The sequence below is a fragment of the Tursiops truncatus genome, chromosome 10, assembly GCF_011762595.2.
Source record: "Tursiops truncatus isolate mTurTru1 chromosome 10, mTurTru1.mat.Y, whole genome shotgun sequence".
Classification (NCBI taxonomy): domain Eukaryota; kingdom Metazoa; phylum Chordata; class Mammalia; order Artiodactyla; family Delphinidae; genus Tursiops; species Tursiops truncatus.
In genome coordinates, this window is record NC_047043.1 from 9989027 (window position 1) to 10003444 (window position 14418).

The 14418-nt window shown below is 46.8% G+C and overlaps 1 protein-coding gene across 8 annotated transcripts in view; it reads left to right on the plus strand.

Annotated features, from left to right (window-relative positions):
• Positions 1–14418, plus strand: part of LOC101331229 (phosphatase and actin regulator 1) — a 303689-nt gene that overhangs the window by 226810 nt on the left and 62461 nt on the right. For all 8 annotated transcript variants that reach the window (XM_073810338.1, XM_073810336.1, XM_073810339.1 and 5 more), the window contains one exon: positions 11262–11583. In XM_073810338.1, the coding sequence (XP_073666439.1) occupies positions 11262–11583 (322 nt within the window). The remainder of the gene's footprint in view (positions 1–11261; positions 11584–14418) is intronic.

Consider the following 14418-nt stretch of genomic DNA (forward strand, 5'->3'; position numbering starts at 1 on the left):
GAGGCTGAGCTGGGGTGGCGGGTCCGTCTTGGGGTCTATTGAGAGAGAGCGTTCACCAGGTAGGGCATGTGAGGATTTAGATTTTATTCCCGTGGCACTGGAGGGCCTTCGGAGGTTTCTGAGCTGGGGAGTGGGTGGTATGATGAAAACTAGACTTTAAGGTCTACTCCTGGGTCACTGTGTAGAAGGAACAGGAAGAGGGGAAGGTTGAAGGCCCAACAGAGAAGCCGCCGAGGCCTGCCCTGTGTCTCGTTCTCCGAAATCACTGGTTGAATTAAATCGAACAACCTGAGGCAGGGAGACACTTTAAGAGGCCGCTGCAGTTGTTGAAATAGAAGTTCAAAGCATCTGACTGATGGCAGTGGGAAGAGAGGGAATGGACCAGTAGACAAGACATTTTCAAAGAAGAACTGACAGCATTTTTTTAAACTAACATTAAATCTAATGTATCTAGTTACCTAATTAATAGACGCACATGTCACCTTCAGCCATGAGCCCAGAACTTGGGCGGCCTGGTATCCGCAGGCCTCTCTTGCTCTGTCAGCCCAGTCTCTCCAGCTTCCGTTGTTCTTTCCCCAAGAGAGCGGGTTTTATCTGTTATCTGTACATCTCACCTCCATAGAGCTTGGGTCAAATGGATAAAAATACATAAAAGCTGACGGTCTTTACCATATTGTACCCGGTAGCCTCTTAAATATGCGGAAGGCAAGACAGGTACAGGGGTGTGTGGACTGCCAGTCTGGTGCTTCCCTTTTGGGTTTAAACTCCATTAGACTTGCTTCATTTTTGTAAGACAGCAATCAGTCATAATGAATCTGCCTCACCATGAGGCAGCCCCATTAACCCTGTTCTCCTACTCATTAGAGGCACCTGGGCCATGTGAGCAGGAATTAATAAGCTGAGAATTCTAGAACTCTTAAGTTGAGAGTTTTAGCATGTTCTCAGTGTCCGTCGTTCTGTTGACATTTTTGAAAGGAAACAGACAACAACTTGAAAGTCACCGAGCATGGCTGGTAAAGAGTGACAGTGGTTACTGGTCCTGTAGATACTGGAGGAAGCGTGAGCCTGGGCGGAGGCTACCTCTGGGCGCGCGATCAGGGAAAGATATGCAGAAATATCTCTGCTTTGGCATTTGCTTCCATTTGATCAGGAAAATCGTAATTAACTTGGAGACTATTTGCCTTATACGTTTTCTCTGTTCTTTAGCCGGATAGAGGGAAGCCCTCTTGCTCTCCCAAACTCCTCTTGTTGTCATCTTCATCCTTCTTATCTCCAACATCAGTATGCACAGCGGCCTGTATCACAGGGTCAGGAGTTGTTGGGTGTCAGCTTCCCTTCCATTCCGGAAGGACAGTGCCCAGCAGAGCTGGTTGCATAACGAATATGATCTGAGATAATGATTCTCAAAACACATCCTTCTTGGAATAATGGCTGACCCCAGAGGAGAAGGGTAGCGGAAGCAAAAAATACTGTCTCCTACTTTTCTAAGTCTCCATCAGTCACCTCTCCAGCCATCCTGGCTCCAGGAGTCAAATGTTAAACATTGCGTGAATAATCCAGTCCTTCTGCATAAGGTACCTGTGATTAGGTAGCCCACAAGTGCCGTTGGAAGGAAGGATAATCAACTTCTGTGACAGCTGAGCTTCACAGTCTGACAGTCACACTTGGGTAATAATGGCAGGCGCCATTTTTGGAGAAATTTACAACGTACCATTTAGTCCTATGAGGTAGATACTATTTTCTTTATTCCTTCCTTTTCACAGAGGAGGAAAATGAAATTCAGAGAAGTTAGATGACTCAGTCATGGTGACGTAGCTAGTGGGTCCAGAGACAGACTCTACCCGTTTGGTTTTACCCCAGAGCCCTCCGCTTAACCATTAGTTTATACCATCTCTACTAAGATACCTATTCTTAAAATTCGTAACAACGGAATCTCTACTAAGAGATCTCCGTTGTGAGATGCTCTAACATCTCTACTAAGATACCTATTCTTGAAATTCGTAACAACGGAATCATTAGTTTTCTTTGGGTTTTGTTTATTTATTTTTTGTTTTGGTTTGCTTTTTTATTTTCTCTTTGGTTTTTAATCTGTTTAAGAAATTAGAAAATCTGCTTTGTTTGTATAACTCAAAGACAAAAAAACTGCCCAGTCTTTCGAAAATAAGTAATGTTCTTAAGGCACTCGATTATAAAGAGTTTCAAAGAACAAGCTAGAAAGAGACAGTCTAAGAATCAAGAATGGGGCCGATCACATGGGAAGCACTTGACCACAGTTAGAAACCGACAGCTCAGCAAAGAAAGGGAACTCTTGCTGATCCTTAGAAACAAGTCCTTCTGCTAATGTGGACGGGCCCTGGGTATAGTTGCACTGTCTTTAGAACCTGAAATACAGGGAAGCTTACTGTATTATCAGAACTGGTTGATTGCTAGTTTCAACGTTATGAAGTATTTGCAACTGCAAATTTCCCTGCCAGCCAGCAGCCATGCCCCGTGGTATTTTTTCAGCCCCAGCATGTGTCTAATGAGAATCCTCTCTGCAGAGCTTGTCAAGGTAAAACGAGTATTTCTATTTAGAGCTGTCTCTCTAGTTTTGAGGACAGTGTCTACAGTGAGCTGTTCTATACCCACATTCTGATCTGTAATTTCATTAGGTTTCTCTGTTCCCATTTCTCCCCAATATATCCCACCCCACCCTCTTTGTTCTCCTCTTTCAGCTTCCTCTCCAACCCTCCAAAATCATCTAACTACTTTTGTCTCTGTCCTTGCCTTCCCTCCTGGTATTCTACTCAGAAAGTGCAAGAAAACTGATGATTAGACCATTGAGACCCTGGACCTCATCTGTGCTTTTAAACGGACAAAATGAATCATAACCCAGAGGCCTCATAAAGAGGTTTAAGGTTCACAATCTCTGGATAACTGCTATTTTGAAGGAATGGGAAATTTGCCTGAATTTACTCTTTATACCCATTTCTCCATAGTATTCCGGTCTCGATTTTCTTTTCTCAAAATGCAGAAATTCTTTTCTTAGTGCCTCTAAGGGCTATCTATGGATTAAAACATGATTAAAAGGATGCTTTCTGCTCTGACATCTATGATCAAGGCAAAGATTGCAACAAAATACCTTTCTGTTTTTGGAGCGCTGTTAGGTTGGAGATTTAATTCACTTGGCACTTTTTGTGGTGAAAACACATAATATAAAATTTGCCACCTTAACCATTTTTAAATGTACAGTCAGTAATGTTATGTATAATCACATTGTGCCGCAGATTTCCAGAACTTTTTCATCTTGCAAAATTGAAATTCTGCCTATTAAAAACACCCCTTTCTCTTTCATCTCCCCTTAGCCCCTGGGAACCTCCATTTTACTCCTTGTTCCTATGAATTTGACGGCTCTGGGTACCTCATATAAATGGCATCGTACAGTGTTTGTCTTTTTGTGGCTGGCTTTTTTCACCTAGCGTAACGTCCTTCAGGTTCACGCGTGTTGTGGCATGTGGCAGGATTTCCTTCCTTTGTAAGGCTGACTGGCACTTATATTTTGTGTATTTTTTGCACCATGAGCAAAGTGCTCTTCCAGCCCTGATATCATTTACAAAAAGTGTTTTCTTCTCAGAGTCGTAGGTGGTTGTAAGCTACAGAAAATGTTTAATGTGAAGACGTATAAACATGGTTCTAAAGAAATTCAAATAGTAAGAGATCAAATCCTTTGGGAGGAATCAGGAAAAGCATCATGGAGGAGGATGTATGTTTAAGACAGGCCATAAAGATAAGCAAAACTAGTAGGGATGTGGGTGAGGAGCTTTCCAGGAAGTGGGAAGCAGGGCTCACAGAGGCACATGCATGCAAGGCATAGCATGTTCAAGGCATAGCAAATAGCGCAGCTTGGCAGGGATGTGGGATTCCTGTAGGGAAGTCGAGAAAGATCAGGCCAGCAGTGGGTTGAGGGTAACTGTGGAGAACCTTGAAAGCCACAACGAGGTATTTAACTTCGGAGGAGGAAGAGGGCGTCTCTTGTGGACGTTTAGCAACATTTGCTTGATGTCAACCAAGCCTGTCTCCTTGATGTTCGGATAAGATGGATGCTACTGCTGCTGGATGGATTTACAACTGGATGGATGAATGTAACTGGGGCTGCCCTTGGCTCTTCCTCGTGGACGTTGTTTCAGTGTCCGAGGGGGAAGTGTCCCCGGGGGTGGGGATTTAGTCTGCCTTGTTCCCTGCTGTGTCCTTAGCTAGTGCTGTTCTGCAGGAGGACCGGAGGCCATGAGAGGCATAGAGCCCCGCTGCAGAGGCATTGGAGGAGGAGCTGGGTGGTCATTTGCCCATGAGTTCTTGGCAGGACACTTGCTTCTTTAGGAGAAGCTGGGCACATTGTTCTCCGGCTCTGAGTGCTGCTAAAAATGAAATCCGATTCTCGTGGGTTCTGTGGTGTCTGAAGGAAGCATGATAACCCAGGTAGAAAAGCAACTTCCCGTAAGGGTAGCAGTTAGAACATGACAGTCATCCATCGGGCAAACTTGTGGTCCAGCCTTAGGTGTCAGGGAGGACACTCGGAATTTCATGGGGATATGGGGATACCCTGCAGATGGTTAGACCAGCTACCACCATCAGTATAAATGCAAGAAATCTGAGTGTGACCTCTGACAGTGAATAAATATCGTGCATCAGATGGGTGTAGGGTTAGAGATGAACTGTAGTTGTCCTCATTTGCCTTTATAAGATTTATGGATCTAGAGACTTCCCTGGTGGTGCAGTGGTGAAGAATCTGCCTTCCAGTGCAGGGGATGCGGGTTCGATTCGTGGTCGGGGAACTAAGATCCCACATGCCGTGGGGCAACTAAGCCCACGCACCACAACTACTGAGCTTGTGCGCCTCAACTAGAGCCCGTGTGCCACAAACTACAGAGCCCAGGTGCTCTGGAGCCCACGTGCCACAACTAGAGAAGAGAAAAGCCTGCATGCCACAACTAGAGAGAAATCTGTGCGCCACAACTAGAGAGCCCACATGCTCTGGAGCCCACGCACCACAACTAGAGAAGAGAAAAACCCTCACACCACAACTAGAGAGAAGCCCGCGCACTGCAACAAAGACCCGACGCAGCCAAAAAAATAAAATAAAATAACATAAAACATTTTAAAAAAGAAAAAGAATCCTCTCTAGGGCCCACATGCTGCAACTACTGAGCCCGAGTGCTGCAACTACTGAAACTCGTGTGCCTAGAGCCCGTGCTTCGCAACAAGAGAAGCCACCGCAATGAGAAGCCCACGCATCGCAAGGAAGAGTAGCCCCTGCTCACCACAATGAAGACTCAATACAGCCAAAAATAAATAAAAAATAAATTAAGACTTAAAAAAAAAGATTTATGGATCTAGCTTGAACTTCTTGATACCTTCACCATGAATGTACTAACTCTTAATCGGGATATGCTCTAAGTAGTATTTCATTGTATGTGATCTAAATTTACTGCTTAAAACTTCACAGATAGATCCCCTGGTTCCCATGTTCTGAGACCAGGCGAGCATGTGTATGTTTGCCTCCATGACTTTGTGACTTTGATTTGACTCGCTCTCAGCTTTTGCTGGATGCTCAAGATAGCAGTCCTCCCTGGTGGGCACCGTCCAATCCAGGCTCCTCTCCGTTGCCCATTGTGGACCTTCTTGCCTGCCTTTACACCTGTCTCGTGGAAGGCTCGGGTTCAGCCACCCAGTTGTCAATTGCCTGGCCATCTCCTTGCCTGGTCTCCCTGGGAGCACTGACACTAGTCTGCATTGCTGCAAAAATAAACGATAGAATGTGTTTTTATCAATGACTTACAATTTCTAACAAAATACTGATCTTATGAATAGGTGTTTGTTCTTGTGATTACAGAGACATCTGCAGTTTTGACTCTTTGAGAGCAGTTTCCCGACAATGAATAAGGTGTAGTTTGACTTTTACAAAATCGAATGTGGTTGTGGCAGAGCTGACATGCCCAAGTGACCCAGTTAGCTGGTGAGCCACGCCTCCACTGCCCCGTGTCACCATCTCAGGGAGGCATTCACTTCCCTACTTGCTGTCATCTCCCCAGGTGGCCTTGGGAAGGGTCCATTTAAAAACAAAAATGTGTCTTTGTGGAAAGCGGCTCTGAAACAGTCAGGTGCTGGTGATGCGAATATGATCACGGCCCTCATTTTAAGATTCTGGAAGGTCTCAGGACACAATCCCCACAACGTCAGGTGTTTGCTGAGGTTTCCGTGTGCTGGGCTGGCTTAGGAGAGCAAGCCAGGCTGAGGGCATTGAACACAAATCACTTGATACTCTTCTAGCACTTTCACCACGAGGGGTCAGTCAACATATTTTTGCCTTTCCAGGCATCTGGCCAAAAAATAAAAAAGGCCAGACTACCTTAAAATCCCCAGGATGGCCCAAAGTGATTGGTGGGGCTCCTATAAGTACCTTTCTTATAGCCAGGGGAATCTGATTCTGTGGTTTCGTGGTACTGGACTCTTATTTAAGTTCTAAGTACACTTCTTACAGACTCTTCATGTCCTTGGATGGATGCCTGTATCTATGAAAGGAGATCAGAGATTCTAACCCACTAGAACCAGGTGGCAAATGACTGAGAAATTCTTACAACACTTTTGTTCATTAAGACGTTAAGTGCTACTATCATTGGCAAGTGTATCTGAATCGTCTATTATAAAGTGATAAATGCGTCTCCAGCTTCTCCAGCTGTTGTTAATTTAAAAAGTGAGGAGAGAGGCTAGGGGCGTATTCATTTAGCCCAGACTCATTCAGTGTATAGACTACAGTCCTCTGGCACCAGTCTCAACTACAAAAGTAATCGGGGGTTTTCACTTTCTTGTGTGAAGTCCTAAGCCAGAGGTGTGTCAGTCTTGGAAATATAGCCGCCTTGGCTTTTCTGGCTCTGTGACGTAGTTTGGGTTTATTTTTCTTGTTCTCTGGAACTGGTTGTTTTTGCTCTTTCCACTCTATCAGCAGAGACAGTTTTATGAATATACTGCATTCTCGATCAGTCTGGCTGCCAAAGACTCATCCATTTCTTTTTTTTTTTTCTTTTTTTTCATTTTAACATCTTTATTGGAGTATAATTGCTTTACAATGGTGTGTTAGTTTCAGCTTCACAACAAAATGAATCAGTTATATATATACATATATTCCCATATCTCTTCCCGCTTACGTCTCCCTCCCTCCCACCCTCCCTATCCCACCCCTCCAGGCAGTCACAAAGCACCGAGCTGATCTCCCTGTGCTATGCGGCTGCTTCCCACTAGCTATCTACCTTACGTTTGGTAGTGTATATATGTCCATGCCTCTTTATCGCTTTGTCACCGTTTACCCTTCCCCCTTCCCATAGCCTCAAGTCCATTCTCTAGTAAGTCTGTGTCTTTATTCCTGTTTCACCCCTAGGTTTTTCATGACATTTTTTTTCCCTTAAATTCCATATATATGTGTTAGCATACGGTATTTGTCTCTCTCTTTCTGACTTACTTCACTCTGTATGACAGACTGTAGGCAAAGACTCATCCATTTCTAAGTCAGCAAGCAGAGAGCTTTGTGTGTGCCCCAGCAGGAGCAGCCACTATCGTTATAAATGCAAGAGGTAGTGTGTGTCCTCCCATAATCCGCAAATGTCGTGCATCATAGAGAGGCAAAGTATTGTATTCAGGGAGGTGCTATCAAGGTAAAGAAGGCTTTTTTTTTTTTTTTTTTTGCGGTACGCGGGCCTCTCACCCCTGTAGCCTCTCCTGTTGCGGAGCACAGGCTCCAGACGCGCAGGCTCAGTGGCCGTGGCTCGCGGGCCCAGCCACTCCACGGCATGTGGGATCTTCCCGGACCGGGGCACGAACCTGTGTCTCCTGCATCGGCAGGTGGGCTCTCAACCACTGCACCACCAGGGAAGCCCAAAGAGTTGGAGTTTAATCTCAGCTCTAAGACCAAGAAGCCCTGTAGCTCTGCCTAAGACATTTATCCTCCCTGAGCTTCAGTTTTCCCGTGTATGTAACAGGAGTTCAACAAATGTAGTCTTAATTCATTCTGAAATAATAATAATATGATATGTTCCAGGCTTCTCCCACAGGTCATTGTGAGGGTCAGACAAGATAATGTGGACATGCTTTGTAAACTTCATGCCCCGGTCCGGGAAGATCCCACATGCTGCGGAGCGGCTGGGCCCGTGAGCCATGGCCGCTGAGCCTGCGTGTCCGGAGCCTGTGCTCCGCAACGGGAGAGGCCGCAACAGTGAGAGACCCGCGTACCGCAAAAAAAAAAAAAAGATGTCATAAGAATATAAAAATAGGTCTTGCCAAGGTACTGCCAATCTGAGCTTCCCAGGCTCTCCTCAGTTATCCACATGTTATAGAAAGATGGGGGCTGCAGAGCTAATTCACTGAAAGTAGACAGTTTCACTTGACTTTAACCTTTTTCTTCATTTCCTCTGTTTGTACCACATCCACTGAGCCAAAAATTATTTGACATGATTCACTTTCTTTCTCTACCCTTATTTAATTGGTGACCATGTGCAGTGAAACAACCGGAAGAGAGATGCAGGTAGGAAAGGAGAAAGAGGGGTTCTCCATGGGCCCTGGCATGTGTTTCTTAGATCAATGAAAGGAACCACCTCCACTAAATTGATCCTGTTGGTCATGTCTTCCTTGCCTGTTTTGTTAGAATTCCTGGCATCCACTTGGTCCATTTTTCTGGTGATGAAGCCAAGTAAGTTTTGCTGTGGAAGTAGTGGCAAGAAATACTGTGTGTGCAGAAAGTTGTAGCTTAGCAAGATGGGTGGAATCCATCGTGTATCACTGACCCTTCTTAGGCAGACAATTCCATGCTGCCCTTCTGCCCAAGCAAATGAGTCCCTACTGCCTTAGACAACCAGACCCACAAATGAAGGAGTCGTGGGTTAAGGGTCCCTGGATGAAAACCCTAACACTTCAGGACACATTGTACTTGCTGGGTCTACGCTATGGCTTCCATAGGAAGCCTTCAGTGTACCCTTCAGTAACAGGACCCAGACAGGGGTGCTGAGTTTCTGCATCTCAGCCACTTTGGAATTAGCACTGCCTGCTTTGGTCCTGAACATGGTGACCTTGTGTCCTGTGCTTGGAGGCTCACAGGAACAGGATGAGCTGTCCAAGTTTCTATTTCTGAACAACATGTAAATTTATCCCATAGCAGAGCATCACAGCTTCAGCTCATTCTGTAAACGTGTTGAGCCTCCTGCTAGGTGAGCTGGGCACTGTACGAGATGCTGAGGCTATAATGACAAATTATTCACGGTCCTTGCTCTGTGTGGGAGGAGATAGCTGCGTAAACAGGAAGAACGGTACAGTGTCTGCAGAGTCCAGGGCTATCATCTGTAAAAAGTGAGAAGATCATAGTGTGTACGTCACTGGCTTGTTGAGGGGATTAAGCTGGTGAGATAAGAAAAGCACTTAGAACACTGTCTGGCTCATGGTGGGAGGGTTGGCAGTATCTGTCACTGTCATCGTCATCGTCACCATGGTTGTTGGCACTGACCTACCACCTGCCCACAGTGGGTCCAATGGCTGCAGAATAGGGGGAGTGATGTAACCCATCAGGAAGGTTCTCAGTGGAGGTAACGTTTGAGCTGAATCTTGAAGGGAGAGTAGGGATTGACCCAGAAGACAAACCAGAGAACTGAGGGCAGGTAACCAAGGCTCTGGGGTTTGAAACATCAGGTGGTTTGGGGAACCCAGCAGTTCAGGAGTGAGGGTGGTTACCTGGGGTGATGGGGAGAAAAGAAGGCCGATCCAAAGAGAAGGAGGGGCCTGAAGCGCCCTCCTTGGGCTTCTCTGTGAAACAGGAGAGGAAATCTGTGGAGGTGAAGAGCCTCGAGGCCACCAGTGGAGACACAGCAGCCCTTCTGAGCATGTGTGGGACAAAGGCCAGCCAGGGACTTAGCTGAGGAGGGAGACTGAGCGTGGGTCAGCAAGGAAGTCAAACCCACAGGAGGAAAGCAGGCCGTGTCCCAGGAGAAAAGGAGCTTTTCAGGTGCAACAGGCAAGGTTATTTCTAGCCGGGGGAACTAGCACAGACTCTATAGAGATAAGGTGGGGACACAAAGAGGCCTTGATGATGTGTCAGGAAGTTGGGCTTTATTTCCAGGCCATTGGTAGGTTTCAAACTGGAGGGCAACAGGATCAGATTTGTGCCAAAAGAATGTCATTCTGGCAGGACTGAGGCTGTCAAACTGGAGAAGGCCACACTCAGGCAGATAGTTGGAAAAAAATCGAAGGCCTCAGAGACCAAGAGGCAGGAGCCTGCAGTGCTCCCGGCATGGACAGCGGGTGTGAGGTCACACACACGCCCCGCCTGCCACTGCCCTCTGGCCTGGCTTCTCCCAGGTGGCCCGCAGCCCACAGGACTCAGCCATGGACCCGCAGTCCCCAGGGCTAGGTGATTTTTAGGAATGTGAAGTCCAGACAGGGGACTACAAGGTCAGCCCAAAGACACCCTGAGGGCTGGTCTGTCTGACCTGGAGCCCCCCTTAAGTTGGAGCATCTCTGGGAAGTTTCAGTGCCACCGTCACGGAACCAAGGGGTGGGGTGGGTGCAGGTACCATCAGGCCCCCAGAGTGCCTGTCGGAGCCTCCCTAGTGTGGGAAGAGCCCACCGTGGATGCCACGGGAGTGGTCAGCCCAGCCACCGTGCTCACACCGAGGCCCGGCACGGGGCATCTGAGCCCTCTCTGTGACCACGAATCCTAGAAAGCCTCCTCTCCGGTGGGACGAGCATCCCCACATGAGGGAATTAAGGTTGGTGGCATTAAAGTCACCGCTGGAGGAAGACACTCTTCGTGGACTTGAACCCAGGGCTGGCTGCTAATCCTGTGCCTGTTAGAAAGCGCCAGCCGAGAGGGTGTGTCCACGTTACGGTGGCGCAGTTGTCGGCGTCGCACGTGTCCTAGCAAAGGTCTCTTTGAAGGTGCTTGGGTTTCCATGAGCAGAAGAGCGCGTTCCCCCTTTCTGCTGGTGAGCTCCAGCCTGGCAGCTGTGTGACACACGCCACCGACACCTGGGTCCCTGAGGGCCCTGGGGGGCAGCGTGCTTCGAGCAGGAAGTGAGAGCTGCTGGGTGCTTGTGGAGCAGCGCTCACCTGCCGGTTCTTCGGTTGAAGCGTTTCATCTCAGGGGCCCGCCTCCAGGACCACGGTCCCTGCGTGGGCACCTGTGCTGTGCTACGTTTTTTCTGATGCCCCCAAACTCACATCTGCCTCTCGCCCTCCTTCTGCCGCAGATCCTGGCGCCCCTGTGAAATTGCCTTGTCTGCCAGTGAAGCTGTCGCCTCCGCTACCTCCAAAGAAAGTCATGATCTGTATGCCCATGGGGGGGCCAGACCTCTCGCTGGCGTCCTACGCGGCCCAGAAGAGCGGCCAGCAGGGCGGGGCCCAGCACCACCACACCGTCCTGCCCTCCCAGATCCAGCACCAGCTGCAGTACGGCAGCCTCAGCCAGCACCTCCCTGCCGCCACCGGCTCCCTCCCCATGCACCCCTCGGGCTGCAGGATGATAGATGAGCTGAACAAAACGCTGGCCATGACCATGCAGAGGCTGGAAAGGTAACGGAGGGAAGGGGTGAGGGCAGGAGAGGAGGGCTTGGCGCTCTGACCATGACCAAGGAGTGAGCAGACCAGCGCCAGCAAGGGCTCACACCCACTTGGGGTGGGATTCGGGAGGGGGGGTGAAGGTAAAATCAGACCGGAATCTGAATGTCAAGGACAGTATGGAAGAAAAAACCGTTGCCAGTTGCCAAACTATAGAACAGTCACGTTTATCAAAAAGAAAAAGTAGTGCGTATGTATACATCTGAGTATGCGTGAGTGGGCGGGTGGATAGAAAGATTGTACCTATCGTGCTTCTGTAGACCTTAACGTGGTTTGGAAGCAGGTGCACATCATCATTAATGAGGTAACCCCTAGGGCAGGGAGATGGGGAGAAAATCTTTTGTTTTTATATTTTGTATCTTTCTGTACTGCTTAATTTTTTACTTTGTGTATATTACTTTTATGATGTAAAAAACAATGTGAATGTAGAATAAGAAGAGATGAGAGCTGCTGGGGCGGTGGTGGAATAACAGAGGGAAAGGTGGAGAGGTACGCCCTCGTTCTTGCCGATGGAGGAAGCGGCAGACGTAGTCTGATTATACGAGTTTGAGCCTCAGATATTTACCAACAACTGGTGGAGTCCCCTCTTTCATCAGAATCTGCCTCCAGTAGCATTGCAGGGAGAACTGCCAAGGGTATTCCAAGGGCAGGCCTGCAGCGGAGACCGTGACTCCCCACCACCCAGGGAGATCTCTCGTGCTGGTTCTGGATCGCTTGCGTGTGTGTGTGTGCGTGTGTGTGTGTGCGCGCGTGCGCACGCGTTCAAATACCACCTCGCTTGTGCCCAGGAGGTGGCTGAGATTTCCCAATGTGATTCCAACCCAGTCTAGTTAACTGGGTCCTGCAGACCAGATAGGAAAACTGCAGCCTGGAAAGCATGCAGCCGGTCACCGGGCAGAGAGCCAGGGGCGAGATGGACACAGCCGAGAGCTTTCTGTTGTAGTTTCCTGACTCTCAGTGGCTTTTCCCTCCGTCTGTGTCAGCCAAGTATTCTATGTTTGGAAAATTAATGACTCCAAGAGAAGTTATCACTAAGAATTCTGACTTGATAGGTTCACGTTAATATCTCCCTTCACTGAAAAACAAAATGTATTTGGCCGCTGCCATCATTTCCAACTACTGTTACTGTTAATGAGGACAGTCGTAATTTACAATCTGGATGGCAGTTCGTAGTCTATTATGAATACATACCTTTGTTATTATCTTAATCCTCACACCACCTAGGGAGACTTGAGTCAGCCAAGAAACTAAGGAAGGCTGAGTTCCCCAATGCCAGCCACTCAAACTTGGTGCCCATCTGCAGAAATTGTACAGAAATTGAGAACAAGCTTTTAGATACCTTCATAGCAATTTGACAGGATAATTTTTTGTCTTACGATAAAAAGGGGTTTTATTTGTTGTGCATTTTTATTATATTTTGAAAGCATCAGTTTGTGATGGATTAAAAATTAAAGTATGTAAATCAACCAACCGACCAACAAAACTGGTCCCTCCCCATAGACATTTTTTTTTTAACATCTTTATTGGAGTAGAATTGCTTTACAGTGGTGTGTTAGTTTCTGCTATATAACAAAATGAGTCAGTTATACATATACATATGTTCCCATATCTCCTCCCTCTTGCATCTCCCTCCCTCCCACCCTCCCTATCCCACCCCTCTAAGTGGTCACAAACCACGGAGCTGATCTCCCTGTGCTATGCGGCTGCTTCCCACTAGCCATCTATTTTACGTTTGGTAGTGTATATATGTCCATGCCACTCTCTTTGTCACAGCTTACCCTTCCCTCTCCCCATATCCTCAAGTCCATTTTCTAGTAGGTCTGTGTCTATTCCCATCTTACCCCTAGGTTCTTCATGACCTTTTTTTTTTTTCCTTAGATTCCATATATATGTGTTAGCATACGGTATTTGTTTTTCTCTTTCTGACCTACTTCACTCTGTATGACAGACTCTGGGTCCATCCACCTCACTACAAATATCTCAATTTCATTTCTTTTTATGGCTGAGTAATATTCCATTGTATATATGTGCCACATCTTCTTTATCCATTCATCTGATGATGGACACTTAGGTTGCTTCCATGTCCTGGCTATTGTAAATAGAGCTGCAATGAACATTGTGGTACATGACTCTTTTTGAATTATGGCTTTCTCAGGGTATATGCCCAGTAGTGGGATTGCTGGGTCATATGGTAGTTCTATTTTTAGTTTTTTAAGGAACCTCCATACTGTTCTCCATAGTGACTGTATCAATTTACATTCCCACCAACGGTGCAAGAGTGTTCCCTTTTCTCCACACCCTCTCCAGCATTTATTGTTTGTAGACCTTTTGATGATGGCCATTCTGACTGGTGTGAGATGATATCTCATTGTAGTTTTGATTTGCATTTCTCTAATGATTAATGATGTTGAGCATTCTTTCATGTGTTTGTTGGGAATCTGTATATCTTCTTCCGAGAGATGTCTATTTAGGTCTTCAGCCCATTTTTTGGATTGGGTTGTTTGTTTTTTTGTTATTGGGCTGCATGAGCTGCTTGTAAATTTTGGAGATTAATCCTTTGTCAGTTGCTTCATTTGCAAATATTTTCTCCCATTCTGAGGGTTGTCTTTTGGTCTTGTTTATGGTTTCCTTTGCTGTGCAAAAGCTGTTAAGTTTCATTAGGTCCCATTTGTTTCTTTTTGTTTTTATTTCCATTTCTCTAGGAGTTGGGTCAAAAAGGATCTCGCTGTGATTTATGTCATAGAGTGTTCTGCCTATGTTTTCCTCTAAGAGTTTGATAGTGCTGGCCTT